The sequence below is a fragment of the Schistocerca americana genome, chromosome 2, assembly GCF_021461395.2.
Source record: "Schistocerca americana isolate TAMUIC-IGC-003095 chromosome 2, iqSchAmer2.1, whole genome shotgun sequence".
In the NCBI taxonomy this organism is placed as follows: Eukaryota; Metazoa; Arthropoda; class Insecta; order Orthoptera; family Acrididae; genus Schistocerca; species Schistocerca americana.
Genome location: NC_060120.1, coordinates 543,189,360 through 543,208,754, shown reverse-complemented (window position 1 = coordinate 543,208,754; position 19,395 = coordinate 543,189,360). Strand labels below are relative to the sequence as shown.

The 19,395-nt window shown below is 45.1% G+C and overlaps 2 protein-coding genes across 2 annotated transcripts in view; both read right to left on the bottom strand.

Moving 5' to 3' along the window:
- The window catches only part of LOC124595242, a 34,079-nt gene extending 26,827 nt beyond the window's left edge, over window positions 1-7,252 (bottom strand). The window contains exon 1 of the mRNA XM_047133904.1: window positions 6,994-7,252. Coding sequence (XP_046989860.1) covers window positions 6,994-7,252 — 259 coding nt within the window. The remainder of the gene's footprint in view (window positions 1-6,993) is intronic.
- The window catches only part of LOC124594157 (forkhead box protein J1.2-like), a 281,291-nt gene that overhangs the window by 183,023 nt on the left and 78,873 nt on the right, over window positions 1-19,395 (bottom strand). The window lies entirely within an intron of this gene.

Here is a 19,395-nt window from a genome sequence, read left to right as displayed (position 1 = left end):
TGCTTCTATGGGCTATTAAATTTTTTCTCACTTCGACCCCCTCCCAACCCCTTTATACTCAGTGACTTCTTCTTTTCTCCAATGAAGAAACCATTGGGTGGAAGAATGATGACGAAGTAACTTTCAAGGTGGGATTTTTTTCCAAACAGCCAAAATACAGGCCTATCCGACCAAGCTCTCTGTCATGTCATCCATCGTGGGGGAACAAGTGTGTCCCCCTGAAAACTGAATACAAAGAGAACCACTAACACATCACCAAGTTCCATGGTCGCAGCTTGATAATTAAAACTTTATGAGCACGCTTCGTAAGGAAAGTTACCATAGGTGTGAACAAAAATAGGTCAAATTTTGGCAGAGGACGATTTGCAGATCACACATTCCACCAAATGTTGGATGGATAATCATCATACGGAGAATAAATTCTTTAAGCCATCTGTGAAAGCATCAGTACGAGAGAGAGAGAGAAAGGAATTCAAGGTTTGAAGTCCAGTCTGTGATGAAATCATAGGAGATGGAGCAGCAGGAAGGACTGGAAGACTCCTTTTATGTGGAAGGAAATTGGCCTTGTCCTATACAAAGTAACAATCCCTGAATTTGCCTTAAGTGATTTCGAGAAACCATGATAAACCTAAATGGGACCTGAATCATTCTAATCCCAAATGGGAGTCCATAAAATAAATTAAAAGTATTACGTAACTTTCGCTAATGCTCTGAAGATTGCTGTCTAGAAAACGATGAATTACAATAAAAAATATTTCTACAGCAGCAATCGGGATCTTATTACATGATGTCTCTAAACGAGTCCATCGGTTTCCCACCTCGCTATGGAGGAAGGAAAAGCTCAGATTGGTACCAAGTGTCTTCTATCGCAGGAAGTAAGGAGGCTTATTGAACAGACTGTACGACAGGTCATCCGGGAAGTTAGTTTCGTTATGACAATAGGGCGGTGTCGTTAGTACCATGCAGAAGTCGCTTTCGTTGAAGATTTATGCTAGTTACATTTAACTATAAGTTTGAACTTGAACAACATGAGAGCAAGCAGCGAACATCCACCATGAAATCTTTTGCATTGATGGAGACCAATCATTGAGGTCATAGGTTTACGATGTGAGCATACAATGAAGAAAGAAGTGACCGAAAAACAAGTGAAATGCCTACACGACGATGAGACAGATCATTTGAGATTTTATGAAGGTTAAGGAGTCAAGGATTCAATCCCGATCTGGTTATCATCGCAGGAGATAAAATTTCGACGTCCATCACCCGCAGCCACAGGTACCACATTATTTCAAACAACCTGCATCTACAGTGAAGACCACAGTTATTAAATCAACAAAACATGGTGTTTAGTGATCAATATTTACTACATTCATGTCGCAAATAGCGAAGGAGCATTTAGAGACTTAACAGTCTACATACTGAGCTGCTTTAGCAGAGGACACGCAAAGTAAAAATTAACAAACAGAACGTCTAGTTTTCCAAACTGTCCATTCATCTAATGTGTAGGAAATAAAGTGCGTGTACCATTCTTTTGCATTCACGGAGATGTCAACGTTGAAACATAACCTGTTTGTTATTTCAAGACTCATGTATAACATGTAAACTTCCTTTTAATTCTAATGTTACCTTAATATCAGAAGATATTATGTTCATATGCCATCATAATGTTACCTTAATATCAGAAGATATTATGTTCATATGCCATCAGAATTGGTAACTGTTTTACACGCGATGAAAGTGATTGATTTTTAGAATGTTCTCCAGAAATGCAACGTCTGTTTTACTTATTTGTGAAGCTTGCAATATGCCGGTTTTATGAAGAAACATTGCAGTTATTGGCTTGGCTATGTTCAGATGAAAGTGTAATTGCTAAGTAAAACTGGGCGCCCACTGAATACTTTTTATATTGTTGAAAGGTATATCGAAATACGATCATAAAAACAAGGAAACATACTTTTCTGTATTTTCAAGAGACCCTCATAATAAAAATAAAAAACGTTAAACTAAATAAATTACACCAATCTTCCTGTTTGTAACACCACAAATCCTTTATAACTTTTGCTTCTGTGTATGGGAATCTGCATATCTTTGTAAAAAAAAAGGTAATTAATGATACTAAGATAAAAGGTGTTTCTTTTATTTTTAACAGGTAGTTTGCCAATACTTATCGCCCAAAACGTCTCTGGATCTTGGGAAGAGTCAAGCTACAAATATGCTGACGCCGCCTGCCCTCCCTCATGGTAAAGACATGACTCCGAAAAGTCTCTCGATTATTTTCCTTACGCAAATCCTAGTGTCGAAACATCTGCACCCAAACATGCTCTGTTGGATCCGAATTGGAAGTCTTTGTCTGGAATGTCAAAGACGAAACTTCTGGGTATTTGTTCCTTCAATTTTTGGTTGTTTTCGGTGTGTTTTCACAGCCACAGATCACGTAGATAATGTTGTGGTAAATACTAACCAAAGACTACATTTCATTGAAAGAACACTTACAAGATCCAACAGTTCTACTAAAGAAACTACTTGTACTACACTTGTCCAACAATATGGATAACAGGCATCTCTTATGCTAGCTGCAGGGATCGAATGGTTGGCAGCATACATTATTTTAAAATGTGAGTGGATTCCTCAGTCTTTCCTGGCTGAAGCTTCAACCAATTCTCCCTCCAGCTGCAGTGTTCCATCCATAAACAGCCAGGTTTTTCCCTCAACTTTGTGTTATGGCAACAACGTCTTTTGGAGAGTAGTGAATGTTATCATATCTCCAGAAAGTTGTCATCCATCCTCGTCCGAACAAAAACCTTCTTCGTTGGATTTGCTACCCACTTCTAGAAGTCAATGCCAGGACTGTACCACCAACTTCTATAACTCATTGCCAGCTGGGCGGTATTGGAGACAGAAAGCTATGTGGTTCTCGGTGGTGAGAAGCAATGACTTGTTTTGTCGCAGGTGTGCGGTGATGGAAAGCAGCAGCGTGAACGTCGGTGCACAGCAGTGGCAGTCACTGGTATATGGAGGTTTAGTCCCACTTCGCAAAATTTTTTAACTTCCCCTTCATATCTTCTTATAGATATTTTTACAATTTCATCTAAGACGCCAGTTGCTTCTGCAGAACGAACGTTCAGGCGCCTACATTCTCGCATACCAACAATGCGGCCTATAGTTGTTTGAGATAAGTAAGGCACCGTTCGAAATGAGTTCCTTTAAGTTTTTCGTTTCCTATTCTTGATATAACTGTTGACGATACGTGGGAGAAAATCTCTCGGCGCTATTCCCTACGTATTGAGGAAGCGGAGTTTACCGAAAAATCCTAGCAGGCGGAGGAACTATCAAACGACTGCGATTCCAACCAAATGTCGTCCAAAGACACTTTTGATACCGGTCGTCCAGCCAGACAGGCATCTCAGTCCTATCCAACAGATCCTTTTCAGTTTTTTAACGTGGCTTCATAGACGAACAACTTCGTAAACCACATAGGAAATAGATCACCGGCAAAAAAGCACATACGATTGTGGATCTGGATAGCGCCCCAGACACAGGAACTCAAGTAGTTTACAAACACGTGATTTACATGCGTTGCTCGCTCAAGGCCTCCTACCGCTTGCTGAATATTCATTTTCGATCCCCGGTTCCTTATCTCAGAATACTCTCTTTTATATGCTGTACTGCTTGTATAAATGTTTGAATGTTCGATGAGATACCACGTATACCCATCAACAAGTTATGTTTCATCTCCAATAGTGGCACTTGTATTTACAGTGGTTTTACCTTACAAAGCACAGCGAATAACTTTGTCTATGCCATAGTATATGAACAGCTGTACTTAGCTTCGCCTCCTCATCCATACAGTCAGAACAAAACACTACGAGTAACGAACTATTCCAATTTAATCTTAAAATACTTTTGGAAAGTACGTAAACTGCGACAATAATTCTGTAAGTCATCTATATTTTCAGTGGCTAAATATTACATTTCAAACGGCAGATAAAGTTTTTAAATATCTGTTTCTCCGCTTCGCTAACCACTTCATGCAATAAGCTAGAGTTTTAAGTTAATTATGCTTCCAAGGCTTGCGTAATGTCTAACATCGTACGAGCCAGCTACAGGCACCTACACAGAAGTGGCTTCCATATAATTTTAAAATGTGCGTAAGAACGAACGTGCAGAAACAGGGCCAGTCAATTTTCTCTTGCTAAAGCCACGAATGTACCGCTCACGCACGCGCTACCCAATGGCTGGAGCAGCATGGACGTTGACATGTAGCAAGCAGCTAGCGCTCGCTACACGACGGCGGCGGCAGTGGCTGCTGAACTGAGCGTCGCGGTATTTTCAAACGAGCATGCAAAGGCAGGTGTCTGCACTCACTGCTGTCCCAAAGCGGAAGTAATTGCCAATTGGCGACTTGCAGAGAAATGTAAATTGTAGACAACACAAAAGGAAATGCGATAAATTCGAATACGTCATCCTAGCCTTCAGCAGATGTTTAATTGCATAGCACAATAATAAACAGACATGCCAGGCTCGTTTTTCATTCTTGCGCTGGTCGCCAATGTTTTAGAGCAGAGGTCCCCAACCTTTCTGAGGCCCTGAGGCCACTAGTACCCCTGCCCAATCTCCGACATAATAATTAGCGTTCAGCTAAAACTTATAACGAAAATAGTTTTCTTTGAAAACTTTCATTTTTAAAATGACGAAAGATAGACGATGCTAAGATAATTACATATTTTATTAAATCAGGACCTAATGAGTGAGATGGTACCGTTTATTTCTAGTAACTTTTTTTATAGAACGCTCAGGCAGTTCTCAGTGCCTCACGATTATTACCTACTTGGCGCTGCCATTTGTTACACACTGATTGCTGGATTCCTTACTTCTGAACTGGCAGAAATTAGAAGCCAATGCTTTATCTCTGACCCTCAGCAGCAATAACAATAATAATGATAACAATAAAACAGTGTTGGCCCTACGGCGGCACACGATTGCTGTTGTGTAGTGCCGTCAGTGAATGATGAAGAAATTTCTGGTCTATTGCGGGAACTACGTACAACTTGTAGAAGGCACTTACACGAATTATTCAACCATATGTGATGTATATGCCTCAGTTTTACTGCCATAGATGAGACGAAGAGAGTAGTGCAGTAACCAAGTTCAAATGTATGTGGGTTGCAGTAGTTCAAAAAATGGCTCTGAGCACTATGGGACTCAACTGCTGTGGTCATAAGTCCCCTAGAACTTAGAACTACTTAAACCTAACTAACCTAAGGACAGCACACAACACCCAGCCATCACGAGGCAGAGAAAATCCCTGACCCCGCCGGGAATCGAACCCGGGAACCCGGGCGTGGGAAGCAAGAACGCTACCGCACGACCACGAGATGCGGGCGGTTGCAGTAGTTGTTCAGAAACAAGGCTTGTACAGGATCGAATAGCATGGAGAGGTGCGTCAAACCAGTCTTCGGACTGAAAACAACAGCAACAGATGCATGGTACAGACTAGAAAGTATATGTGTTGTGTGTGGGCTACGTGAGGAAGATGATGTTCATACAATTGTTTCACATACTGTAACCTCCACCAAATTATGTCACGTATTATTGCTAGTATTTGGAAAAAAAGTATTGGATCAGTGCGTAATTTTGTAGCGTTTTTCCGCTTAAGTTTAACAAACGCAATACATACACATAACAGAGACTTTTGTTATCAATAGTATATTCTCCTTCACTAATTAGAACAGTCTGCCAACATCTGTCTAACTTTTCGATTTCGCGACTGTAGACATCACTTGGTTTTGAGGCGAAGAACTCGTCCAGCCATGTTAGCAACGGATTTTCGTTCGGTTCGATCGGAAAAGGTGAAAATCCGAGGACACAAAATCAGGTGAATAAAGTGGGTGCGGAATGACTTCCCAACCGAACTCCTGTATAATATTTTTTTGTAGGTCGGTTTGTTTGGGCTCAACCATTCATTTGTTTTCCTTGTTACCACACAGACACGGTTTCTCTTCACCAGTAACGATACGGGATAGGAATGGTCGGTGTTCTTCACAAGCCAATTGACGACGAGCAAGCAGGGATGCACATATGGCTAGCCGCCGATTATTGTGATTTTAGCTTAGAGCATGCCGGTGGCCTCCCGATTTGAACCTTCGCCACTGCATGCAAATGCCGCACGATCTGACAGTTCTCGAGTGGATCATTGTGGATTAATGCATTTAAATGATCTTCATCAAACCCCGAAGATCTTCCTGAATGTGGAGGTCACTAATGTCAAAACTATCCTAGTTAAAACGATAAAACCATTTTTTCGCCGTGCTCTGTCCAATGGCACTATCCCTGTACGTTTCTGGCTGCCTCCGCTGCTGTCACCCCTCTACTGGACTCAAACAGAAGAAAATGTCGGGAATGTTCCGATTTCTCCACTTGGCACTCCATTTTATAGCCCCCACTCACTATCCCCAAATGAGAAAATGACAATATGTAAACTCAACTAGCAGCAGCTGGATCTAGAAATAAAAAATGACAGTCGATAAATGAAACCATAGCGACCAGCAGAACACCAACATGCAAAACAAAAACGTTAAGAACTTATGCACCAATCTAATAACTATTGGTAATTATTTTAATCATAGTGGTCTTAAGAAATAGTAATAACAGTAACGATTTTGAGAAAACAGTTTCGCGGCTGAAATATGATTGAGTCCTTTTGTTTTTACCCTCAGGTGGTAACCACCCCCAGATTGGGAACCACTGATCTAGAATGATTTTCGATACTGTGATGAGAGTTTTGGTTATGGAGTTGAGCGAGTGTGTCTTACGTAATCTTGGATCTGTGAGGTAACTAGAGACGACACACAAAGGCGGAGTCTACACGGTTTGGAAAGTGTGCCGAGAAAGCTCGGTGGTGTGGTGTGCCTCGCAGGATGGGGTCAGTGGAGAGGCGGCCTAGCGTGCGCGTGACGGGGCGAGTGCGAGTGCGTGGCAGCGGGCGGCACTTACAGTCTGCGCAGTTGAGCTCGGCGGCGACCTCCTTCCAGAGCGCGTCGACGATGCGGCGGTCCCTGTTGTGGATGCTGCCCGTGTCCCACAGCGGCGAGCGGCGGTAGACGGCGGCGATGAGCGCCTCGGTGTTCATGGCGGCGGCTGGCGCGACTAGGGCCACGGCTACGGCTACGGCTTGCCTCCCCGAGCGTCGCGCTCGCACTGCTGCTGGCTGCTGCTGCGCCGACGCCCGCCCGGCGAGCTCGCGCCGTGGCATTGAGCTTGCGGCAGCGTTGCCGCTCGGTGCGGCCCGGCCCGGCTGTGGCTTTGGCAGCGCCCAGCCCTCCCCCCCCCCCCTGCCCGCCCCCTCACCCCTCACTCCCGAGGCCTGGCGTGGCGTTTGTTTTATTTCTGGCCCGGTCAACGGAGCGAGCGGCAGCGGCGGCGGCCCGGGGGAAGGCAGCTGCGGCCTGGAGCAGCTAGCAGCCCGCAGCTGCACCGGCTGGCCTGGGCTGGCGCCGCCGCCCGCACTTGCTGCTGGCAGCCGCGCGGGCTGCACGGCACGCTAAACAACCGGCAGACACGACGCCGCGGCGGGACGCAACACATGTTTTACAACGCTCGCTAATGCATATGTCGAGGAACTACAAAATGCCTAGCGAAGCTTTGAAGGTCAGCCGGCAAATACTGACCAACACCGCTACTTCGGCGTTTTCGTCGAGCCATTTCCTCTTGTGGCGTTTCTGCCCCATCACTGCCCACCTTTATTATAGGAAGATTTTGTTACGGAAGGCTAACGAGTACGAGTATCACAAGGCAGACTCGTCGAACGATGCGCCAGATGGTCACAGAGCGTGACAACGGCCGGGCGAACAAGAGCCGTCTACTGGAGCGAAGAGGACTGGGTATTCGCTTACCAATCTGGGCGTCAAGAATCGAATTTTTAATATTTATATTTACTGTTTAAAAATCAATATACAGCTCCAACCGTGCTGATGACATTATTTGCACTGAGAACTTGTTAATAATAATTTCAATATCAACTCTATTAAGCAGGAAATGCTAATTACAAATTTTAGTTACTGTCAGTGCTTATTGATCGAAAGGATGGACTAAGCATAAATGCGTCTTGAGAGAGCAGGTGCCAAATTGCACTAGTCTACTATCTTTTTCCGAGGATATAACCGGTGAATCGGTGTATAAAATCTGATCTAATGTAAAGACAAAGTAGTTACTAAAAATTGCTTCGGATGACGTACTCGTTCGATGTTGTCGTAATCCGAGGCAACCTGCGATCGGTTTTGGACGAACCAACACACGAACTTGGGTGTGAAATGCAACTGCGCGTAAATACGGAGTTGTTAAAGTTACCTCGGAAAACGTATTGTGCGATCTCATGTTGATTCTAAGATAGTGTTTTTGTGAGTTTTGCGGTGCTCGAGGACTATTGTGATTAATGACCGGACATCTTGTTACAAATATTAACGAGGTACTGGCTCTAAAAACCATTTTACTAATGTTGCGGTTGATGAAATGAAAGAAAATACTTGGCATCCTAACATTTTATGGTTCTTATTATGCTTAACATTTAAACCTTCCCACTCACTGTGAACTGTTTACTGCAGAGCGTTAGAGCTCGTGACCGACGGTAAAGAAACCAAATGAGCCGTATCAGAAGCGAGTTAAGCAAGTTGCCTACAATTCAGTTTCGAGAAGTAGGGAGCTGACGCAGTAGACTTTCATGTGAAAATCACACGTAGCATCACTACGCGTCCCCGAGTACATATTGTGGCAGACGGTATTTCGAACATTCATTCCCCTGTCTGTTACCATAGTGTTACATTCTGTCTGTCTTGTTTGACTATACACTGGCGATTTTCTTGTCAGGGTTTGCAATCATTAGTCGCTTCCAATTAAATTGCTATTTACTGTGCTGCTTTTTGTCATCCTGGCCAAGAGCTAAACTAGCGAGGCGCACGTGAAGACACATGTCCTCGCATCTCTAGAAACAAAAAGATGGTTTTCGAAAGCCTACCTCACATCCTGCTCCGCTTCACGTACACACAATTCAGTTCAGTACCAGTCTGGAGAACGTCAGAACATGCGGCTGACCTTTACTAACATTTAGCGCACCCAGATTCATTTGTCGTGGAATTCCAAAACTAAACTGCACAGCAGATTTAAAGAAACACTTTTTCGAAACTCCATAATTCCTCTACGTTGCGGCTCATGTGTGTGCCTTCCTCTTTGATGGTGCAAAAGCATGGCGCCCAGCGACGTCCTGTCGTGCTCGGCGATGCTTCAAACAGCGTGGTGTCGACAAATTCTAAAAGGACCACAGCTCAGAAGTTCATGCGAGCTGTAGGGTATGTACATAATGTCACATTGGCACCAAATTTTACCAAAATTTTTCCCAATGCTTCTGTGGACGTATGACAATATAAGGTTGTCGTGGCCCCTCTTACCCACATTTCACCTCTTCTTTTGACTTCTCTGCGATGGAGGACCGAACCGCGACACCAAGCGTTGAAATCACGCGGCTTTCTTATGAGTGGCCGATGAAAAAAATTGAGACAGACCGCCGCTTATAATCGACACGATAAGGCCTCAAGAGATAGCATAAAAGGCTTCAATGAAATCACCCACTTCCCTGGGTCGTTGACTGCCACACATCACGTGATAGAAAACGACAGTTCGCAGTCCGACGAGCAACAGGAAGACGTTCTTGACCACCTATGACACTGATGACGCACTTGGGCTTTTCAACTCTTCTTTAAGGACCTCGTGGAGCTGCATCCCCATGGAACACGGCCTCACCCCTTTGGAGTGCAGCGCGACCGCAATTTTTGCTCCCGTGCACAGGCTGGAACCACTAGAGATCAAATCATTCGACGAAATTTGAACGTGATTCAAAGCAGCCTGAAAGTAGGCAAACCCCACCCAAAGTCTGTCGAAGGGGCTACCTAATTCTCAGGCGCTAGTGCAAGTGCGAATTGGTGTCGAAGTTCCTGACAGGTACATTTGTAACGCGCTCAACAAAGTTGCATGGGTGGCACAGAGAGTGTTGCCGAGCGTGGGACCCTTTGTCATTATATTCGCGCAATACTGTGACGACCTTCCCGTCACCTGACACGTCCACGATGACTGACTCGTCCATGGTGTCGTTGAGAAGCATTGTGATAAAATTTGGTGCCAAAGTGATACCGTTAAAACATCTTAAAGCTCACCAGAACTTCTGAGCTATGGCCATTTTTTCGAATGTGTCGACACATCTCTTACAAACTAGACCCTCTCTTTTAAGTAAACTGCAAGTCGCAGTTGCCTACTAAAAGTGGTAACTTCAGTACGTTTGGTATTTAATGATTACAGTTTTCGAGTTTCATTTTGTAAGAAATTGTACTTCGCCTTCTCTACCCCTCTTCCTACCACAAAATTAACGTCAGTAATCTCTGTTCAGTTCCTTATGGATATCATGTAAATGTTGCTCAACTTTCGAAGTGATTTCATCAACTTTTCCAGTGTTTTATTGAGAATACGATATTGCAGTACATGCGTGTCCGAAGGAATATTGCATCGTGCTTCTGCACAACGCAGACACTCCAGTGTTGTATTTATCTGCCGACGCCGGACAAGCGACTTTCAATTAAAATGGCTCCCACGCTTGGGAATTTTCATAATGAATGTACGAGTGCAGATTGTAGACACATGATTAACGCCACACAGATGTTTGGGTCTGGCCGTGGAGCGTGCTCGGATGTCCTCGCGATAAGCGGGAAATCTGGGTTCGAATCCCAGTCCTGAACAGATTTTCGTTGTCTTCATTTCATTATACAACCGATGGTTGTACATATTCGCAACTGGGAATACATTTATGTATTTTATTGAGAAGATTGAGGTATATCATTGACATCATAATTTCCAGTTACAAAACCATTCAATCAGTTTTTTGCCTCATGCACTGATACCGCATCATGTTTAGAAACATTACAACTCCCTTTGTCTGGCGTGAAACGCTATTATACATTTTCGTTCCAAAAGTAAACGAAAGGAAACTCACTACCTGCATGTATCGATTTCCTTCTGCATTTTCACACGTAACCTTGAGAGGTACGTGCTGAGATTCGATCAGGATAGTGCCAGTAAAAATGTCGATAGTTCCCAACCGCAAGGTTGGACGAGTAGTACATGTTCGAGTAGTAAGATGTTTGACAGCTAACAGAGCTAGGTGCACGCGGTAAAAGTTTGAAGAGGAGGAAATTAGTGTTTAACGTCCCGTCGACAACGAGGTCATTAGAGACGGAGCACAAGCTCGGATTAGGGAAGGATGGGGAAGGAAATCGGCCGTGCCCTTTCAAAGGAACCATCCCGGCATTTGCCTGAAGTGATGTAGGAAAATCACGGAAAACCTAAATCAGGATAGCCGGACGCGGGATTGAACCGTCGTCCTCCCGAATGCGAGTCCAGTGTGCTAACCACTGCGCCACCTCGCTCGGTAAAAGTTTGAGTAGTGGTGAGGAGATGCGCAGAGACAGCAGACGTGTTTCGAGTCGGAGCTAGATGCCTGCAGGAGGCAGCCGGGTCGTGACAGCATCAAGGTAAGAATTGGCGCTACGCACATAATAAGCTATATATTGAGCGAAACTCGGCACATACCTGGGGAAACTAGAAAAAATAATTAATAAAATAGGTTTTCTTTGGTTAAATAATGTCTAAAAGCTAGATAGAAATTCCATTGTTGATGCAGTTGGCGTTTTGTAAGACTTTCTCGTAAATCTATGCTATAGAAGTTTTTTTTAGTGTTTCACATGTGCCTTAAAAGTTTGAGCAATAAATATTTTTTAGATAAAATTAGAGTTTCATCTCACACCTTATGTCGTTCTCCGCATCCTGTGCTTGCATAGAACCAAAAGGTACATTAAAGTAAAGTTCCCATGAGTAAAGCTAATAATTTATCAGAGTAAAATAATCTATATGCCATTGCACAGTTGGCAAATTATTCAGATCAGGACAGAATTTTTATTAAGTAACAAACAGGGCCAAAATGAGTAAAGTTATCTAGAATGACAATTTTATGCCATTGCACTACGGCTGAGTTGAATATATGTTTTATTATCGGCTAAACGGAAGGAGTGCACGAGCTAAGTCCACAGACGCAGTCAGATGCAGGTTGGTGACTTTCATTTATTTTTACCACTAAACTTTCATGCAGTCCGATGTGTATTTTGAGTATTAATTTTCCAACAATATTTTCATGCAGTCAGATAAAGTTCAGTTCAGTTAAATACGCAGTCAGATGCACGTTTTATTAAAGACTAAAGCGGTCACATGCAGTTCAGTCAAGTTTAAATAGAGAAGTTTTATTAACAACACTTTCAACCTCTTCTGTGCTACATTGTGATCGGTAATGCCGATTAGGAACAATACTTCAAGAATTATGCAACCATAAAGCCATTCGCTGCAGAACACGAATAAATCTCCGCCACAACTTTATGATGCATTCGTTTTTTTTAAATGTCAAAATAATACTACCACATACATGTAAATTAGCTCTTTTACGTCTTCATCCATACTCAGCAAACCACTGTAGGATGAAGGTAGAGGGTACTTCCCATTGTACCAATTGTCAGGTCTTCTTTCCGTTCCATTCATGTATGGAGTGCAGGAAGGATGATTGTTTAAACGCCTCTGTGCGAGCTATAAACAGTCCAACCTTGTCCTCGCGATGCCTACAGAATTGCAGTATTTTTCTAGGTACAACATTTTCAGCTGTATGTTAAAACTTTGTAAGTAGGCTTTCCCGGGATAGTCGGCCTCTCTTCAAGCGTCTCGCCGTTGCTATAAAAGTCTATGTATATTTTCATTTTAAAAATTAATATAAATGATCATTTTAAACTAATTTCTAACAGTATTCTGACGAACCAATAAGACTGTGTTGAAAACAAGAGTCTTGGCTGCTGAACTGATTTTATTGCTTTATTCATTCATGACGCGCTTTTCGCTTAATACAAGGCATCTTCAGATTGACTGATCAATCCGAAGATGCTTAGTACTGGGCGAAACGCTCGTCATGAATAAATAAAGCAATAAAATCTATTCTGCAACCGTCAGTCTGAAGATACCTGATGTTAGGCGAAACGAGTGTCATGAGTAAATAACGCAATAAAACCAATTATGCAACCAAGACCGTTGTTTTCCCATATTCTGCATACTGCTTGCCGTACCAGCACGACATGCAGTGGAAACCATTTTAGGGTTTTACCAACAAAATTGTTGAATTTCAACGTATTCTCTAAAAAAAATGGCTCTGAGCACTATGGGACTTAACATCTATGGTCATCAGTCCCCTAGAACTTAGAACTACTTAAACCTAACTAACCTAAGGACAGCACACAACACTCAGCCATCACGAGGCAGAGAAAATCCCTGACCCCGCCGGGAATCGAACCCGGGAACCCGGGCGTGGGAAGCGAGAACGCTACCGCACGACCACGAGATGCGGGCAACGTATTCTCTGTTCGACACCTTAAAAATATTAAGTTGGAAGTATGTGCGGCCCGCAATATATTCTGCTTTTGACAATGCGACCAGCGAACACTAAAAGGTTGCATTGCTGTTTCTCTCGCACGGAAGGCGGTCGGCGGCGGCGTACAGTGCGCTGCGTTCGGCTGATCTGCTTTGCTGGGGGCAAAAGGCTTCGCTGGGCCTTCGTGCTGGTGTCAGTCGTCGCCCACACAGGAAAACGCGGTTACAGATGATGCTTTTGTGTGGTTTTCAAACTGCACTGAAATGCACGCGAAGCGAAGAGTATTGAAGGATTTTGCTCTTTCAATGTCAAAATCAGTGGCAGTCAACCTGGCCTCTACCTCCCGCTTGTGAAAGTTCCAACATTCTTGGTGGGCAGTTGGTGGTAGAAGTTTTAAAAACATTTACATTTGTTTTTCGTAAAATTTTGACAAAGTAGTTGGTAAGTAATTATTATTATAGGCTTTAACTTACAACTCTGACTTATAAATTTTGTAAATTAAAGTTACTTCCTTACTTTATAAGTCACCATTACTGTGTATAAGTCACCATTACTGTGGAACTAGTGGGCAGTTAGATAGTTTTACTATTAACAGAGATAGAACAGTGGGCGGTAGGTGAAAAAGATTGACTACCCATGATCTAAATCATTAATTCCATCAGCAGTTTAGAGTCAAAAGGCGCCAAGTTCCACTGAAAGATGAGGCGAGTAGTGGGATGCGGTGGAACAAACTAAGCAATTTCAGTAGTTAAAAAATATATCAGAAACAAAGCATACACACTTCATTACCGGACTCAAATTCGGAAGAAGACGTAGCTGTACATCTACATCAAGCCAACTTCTGGATCCGCTACGATATTGCCCATGAGTTAGCTCTTTCGCGGGAAGAGCGATTGTCAGTAAACGTACGACCTATAATTTTTTAGATGATCCCGTCTTGGTCATTTTGCGAGATGTTTGTGGGAGAAAGCACCACGATGCCTGACTCTTCTTGGAACGCGCATTCTCGTCATTTCAAGAGCAAAGCTCTCCCTGATGCGCAAGGCCTCTCTTGTAGCGGCAGATACTGCAAGAGTTTGTTGCGCATCGCAGTAACGCTGTCGCGATTACTGAACGAATCGCGAGGTACCGTGCAGCTCTTCTTTGGATCTTGTCTACCTGATAAGTGACCCGCACTGACGAGCGGTACTGAGGAATAGACGGGACGAATGTTTTGTAAGCCACTTCTTTCTTGGATGGGTTCCATTTCCTTAGAATTTTTCTACTGTATCCTAACCAGGTATCTGTTTTTCTAGCAACTATTTTTACGTGATCGTTGCGGTTAGATAGATAGCTCCTGGATATTCTGCAGTAGTTATTGCTTCCAGTGATTTATCACCAGTAGTACAATAAAATAGTAGTGGACCGGTCAGCCTACTTGTGTACAATGCTTTATTTACATCGAGGGTCAGCTGTCAGTCCCTGCACCAAGCGTCGATCCTATGCAGGTATGCCTGCATTGCGCTACAGTGTTCTGACATCGCAACTACACTGTACACATCAGCAACATCTGCGATCGGCCTAATGCAGCTGCCGAAGTTATCCGCTAGATGATTTACAAATATAGTGAACAATGAGGACTCTTAAACTCGCTTTTAGTACTTCTGATTTTACTTCTATATATGACGATTTCCCGCTCATTAAGAACAACATGTTGAGTTATGTCTGCCAGGAAATTCTAAATCCAGTGACAAAGCTGGTCTAATATTTCTTAAGCTTGTATTCAGTTCAGAGAGCAACAGTGTTTTCCATATATTTTTTTCCTCGCCAATCCTGTGGAGAACCTCCTCATCCCTTACATTCTTCTGTAGTACCACACCTGAAGCGCGTCAATCCTCTTTTGTTCCAGTTTTTACAAAGTTCATGTTCCACTACTTACATTGCAGTGCTCCAAAAGTACATTCTCAGAAATTTCTTCCTCAAATTAACCCCTATGTTTGATTCTATAGACATCCCTTGGCCACGAATGCCCTGTATGCCAGTGCTAGTCTGCTTTTTATGTCGTCCTTGCTCCGTCCATCACGGGTTATTTTGTTGCCTAGGTAGCAGAATTCCTTAATCTCGTCTACTTCGTCATCGCCAATTCTGATGTTAAGTTTCTCGGTATTCTCATTTCTGCTACTTCTCATTACTTTCGTCTTTCTTCGATTTGTTCTTAATCCATATTCAGCACTGTAGTATTGCCTCATGAATACGCTGACCGCTCAACAACAGTTCGTTGCATTTCCGTTTAAAACATTAAATGCGGCCCAGCGAAATTTGTTGCAAATAGAGAAAACGCATTGGTTATGATATACGCTATCAAGAATTTTCATTTATATATCTATGGTTCAAGTAATACCGATTACAAATCTCTCATTTCACTATTCGGTTCCCACTCGAAACTTCCAAATAAGAGAGGCCAGCAGCTGCAGTCGTGGGCATTGACCCTCAGTAACTGCAACTACGAGATTCACTACAAGCCCATCAAGCAGCACTCAAACGCAAATGCACTTTCTTGTTTGTCGTGCAGCCCAGATACAGCGTTTGACAGGCACAATGTTCAGTGTCTTGCCTTAGACGCCAATTAGCGACGCATCCTCGATTAATTCCCAGTTACGGTGCACGAAGTAGCAACAGAAACAGCGAGGTTCGACAGAACACCTGCCTAAGTGCCCAGATATGGCATGAGATAAATACACTCCTGGAAATTGAAATAAGAACACCGTGAATTCATTGTCCCAGGAAGAGGAAACTTTATTGACACATTCCTGGGGTCAGATACATCACATGATCACACTGACAGAACCACAGGCACACAGACACAGGCAACAGAGCATGCACAATGTCGGCACTAGTACAGTGTATATCCACCTTTCGCAGCAATGCAGGCTGCTATTCTCCCATGGAGACGATCGTAGAGATGCTGGATGTAGTCCTGTGGAACGGCTTGCCATGCCATTTCCACCTGGCGCCTCAGTTGGACCAGCGTTCGTGCTGGACGTGCAGACCGCGTGAGACGACGCTTCATCCAGTTCCAAACATGCTCAATGGGGGACAGATCCGGAGATCTTGCTGGCCAGTGTAGTTGACTTACACCTTCTAGAGCACGTTGGGTGGCACGGGATACATGCGGACGTGCATTGTCCTGTTGGAACAGCAAGTTCCCTTGCCGGTCTAGGAATGGTAGAACGATGGGTTCGGTGACGCTTTGGATGTACCGTGCACTATTCAGTGTCCCCTCGACGATCACCAGTGGTGTACGGCCAGTGTAGGAGATCGCTCCCCACACCATGATGCCGGGTGTTGGCCCTGTGTGCCTCGGTCGTATGCAGTCCTGATTGTGGCGCTCACCTGCACGGCGCCAAACACGCATACGACCATCATTGGCACCAAGGCAGAAGCGACTCTCATCGCTGAAAACGACACGTCTCCATTCGTCCCTCCATTCACGCCTGTCGCGAAACCACTGGAGGCGGGCTGCACGATGTTGGGGCGTGAGCGGAAGACGGCCTAACGGTGTGCGGGACCGTAGCCCAGCTTCATGGAGACGGTTGCGAATGGTCCTCGCCGATACCCCAGGAGCAACAGTGTCCCTAATTTGCTGGGAAGTGGCGGTGCGGTCCCCTACGGCACTGCGTAGGATCCTACGGTCTTGGCGTGCATCCGTGCGTCGCTGCGGTCCGGTCCCAGGTCGACGGGCACGTGCACCTTCCGCCGACCACTGGCGACAACATCGATGTACTGTGGAGACCTCACGCCCCACGTGTTGAGCAATTCGGCGGTACGTCCACCCGGCCTCCCGCATGCCCACTATACGCCCTCGCTCAAAGTCCGTCAACTGCACATACAGTTCACGTCCACGCTGTCGCGGCATGCTACCAGTGTTAAAGACTGCGATGGAGCTCCGTATGCCACGGCAAACTGGCTGACACTGACGGCGGCGGTGCACAAATGCTGCGCAGCTAGCGCCATTCGACGGCCAACACCGCGGTTCCTGGTGTGTCCGCTGTGCCGTGCGTGTGATCATTGCTTGTACAGCCCTCTCGCAGTGTCCGGAGCAAGTATGGTGGGTCTGACACACCGGTGTCAATGCGTTCTTTTTTCCATTTCCAGGAGTGTATTATTAGCCACGAACAAATCTGAATGCTCTGAATGGTGATTCTGCCTCCCCCCCCCCTCCCTCTCCACATGCTGAAGCTCCTCCACAATGTAAGTTGCCGAATGTGCAAATGGACCAGCATCATGCATACCGCTACAGTGTAGACGCCACTTCCAGGCTTGCGCCGACGATCAGTCAGGCCCAGTGCAGCGTTTTAAACTTCGTACTGCTCTGCCCGCCGCTGCAAAGAGTAGTCATTTATGTCGCCAGATCATTTCTAGGAGACATGTAGCTGCTAGCTGTCACCACCCGCTCTACCTCCATGCGTCGCATGAATGGCTATCACCATTACTTCAGCTACCACCCCCTCTTCACGCCATCATATTTGCCTTACCTTCAACCCTGGTTTCCAACAACAGTGCTACATGATGGCATTTGCACTTCAGAATTTATGAAAAGTCGATAGTATTGAAAACCGGACGACTACATCATTCCATTCATTCTCCAGTTCTGCAGCTGAGCAGATAGTCACGACCTTCAAAATGCAGATGTTCAAGATAACGAGAAAGATGACTCCGAGGAAATACTCACCAACTTCCTCGCAACATAAAGGTCCATCCCTGTAAATAGATGTAGTCCAGCTGAAATTTTACATAGGTGAAAGACACCGCACACACTTCGACTTGCTGTGCCTAACTCTGCGAGCCCGCCCCTCACGCACAAAGCCTGATTATCACATGGGCTCCCCATATGGGCCCACATTTTCAGCTGGAACCCCAGCTGGACACAAAGCATCATCGTCAGCAATAGAGGCGGCAAATGTTGCTACTGACCAGGAGCACATAGACACTGAAATCAGCTCCAGTCGCAACGAGGTGTAGCCCCCCTCCCCCCGCCTCTCCCTCAAGCACGCTCGGGACAAGCCTGCCCAATAGCCTGTCTGCTATCGCTACAAACTCGACTCGTTTTAGGCGCCAACAGGTAGTCGTCATTGACCAGCAATGGGAGCCGATGGGGACGGAACTACCACCACCCCCTCAGCCTCTACCCGCTTCCACCAACGCCAGAGACCCCCCTCACCAAGCAATTGGTGGAGGTTAAGCATACCTGGTCTGAGGTGCCTATGAAAACTGAAACATTGTCCCCATTTGCCACTTTGGACCATAGGCGTCACCACTCCCCTCCGGGAAGGACCAAGCACGCTCCAAAAAGCGTCGGTCGGCCAGCAATTCCGCAGGATAGCGTCGATATCCGATCCACTTTGTAATGCCACGGGAGCCTTTCGTGGGGATTTTAGCGCTACTGTTCCTCCTTCCTTCCCGAAGTCGACACAGGCCGGGTCATTTCTGGGCGTAGGTGCAGATTAAAGGCGGACAGGCGCAGTGCCCGACACTGATTCTGATTCTCCTCCCGCCTTAGTGTCGATTTGTAGGAAAAGTTAGATACTCAGCCTTCACAGCACATATCGCCCTTACAGGGAACTGTGGCGTTACGTGCGTGTCATGTGGGTCCATACAAAGACGCGAGAGTGCCTATAAATACCGCAGGCCTGCACTTGTCCCTGTATTCCGCGCTGCTCCCTGAAGACTTCGGCAAGCGCCCTTGACAGCAGAGTGATTGACCTTGCCTGTGTTTACGTTTTCGGTTTGTGATCGGCCCTTGGACTGTTTTGCTGAACCTTACGACTTCCGTTACCCTACGTTAACTCCGCCGCCATCGACGACAGGAACTACCTGTTTCTTCCACCGGTCTTCGCAGAACGGGTGATCATAATTTA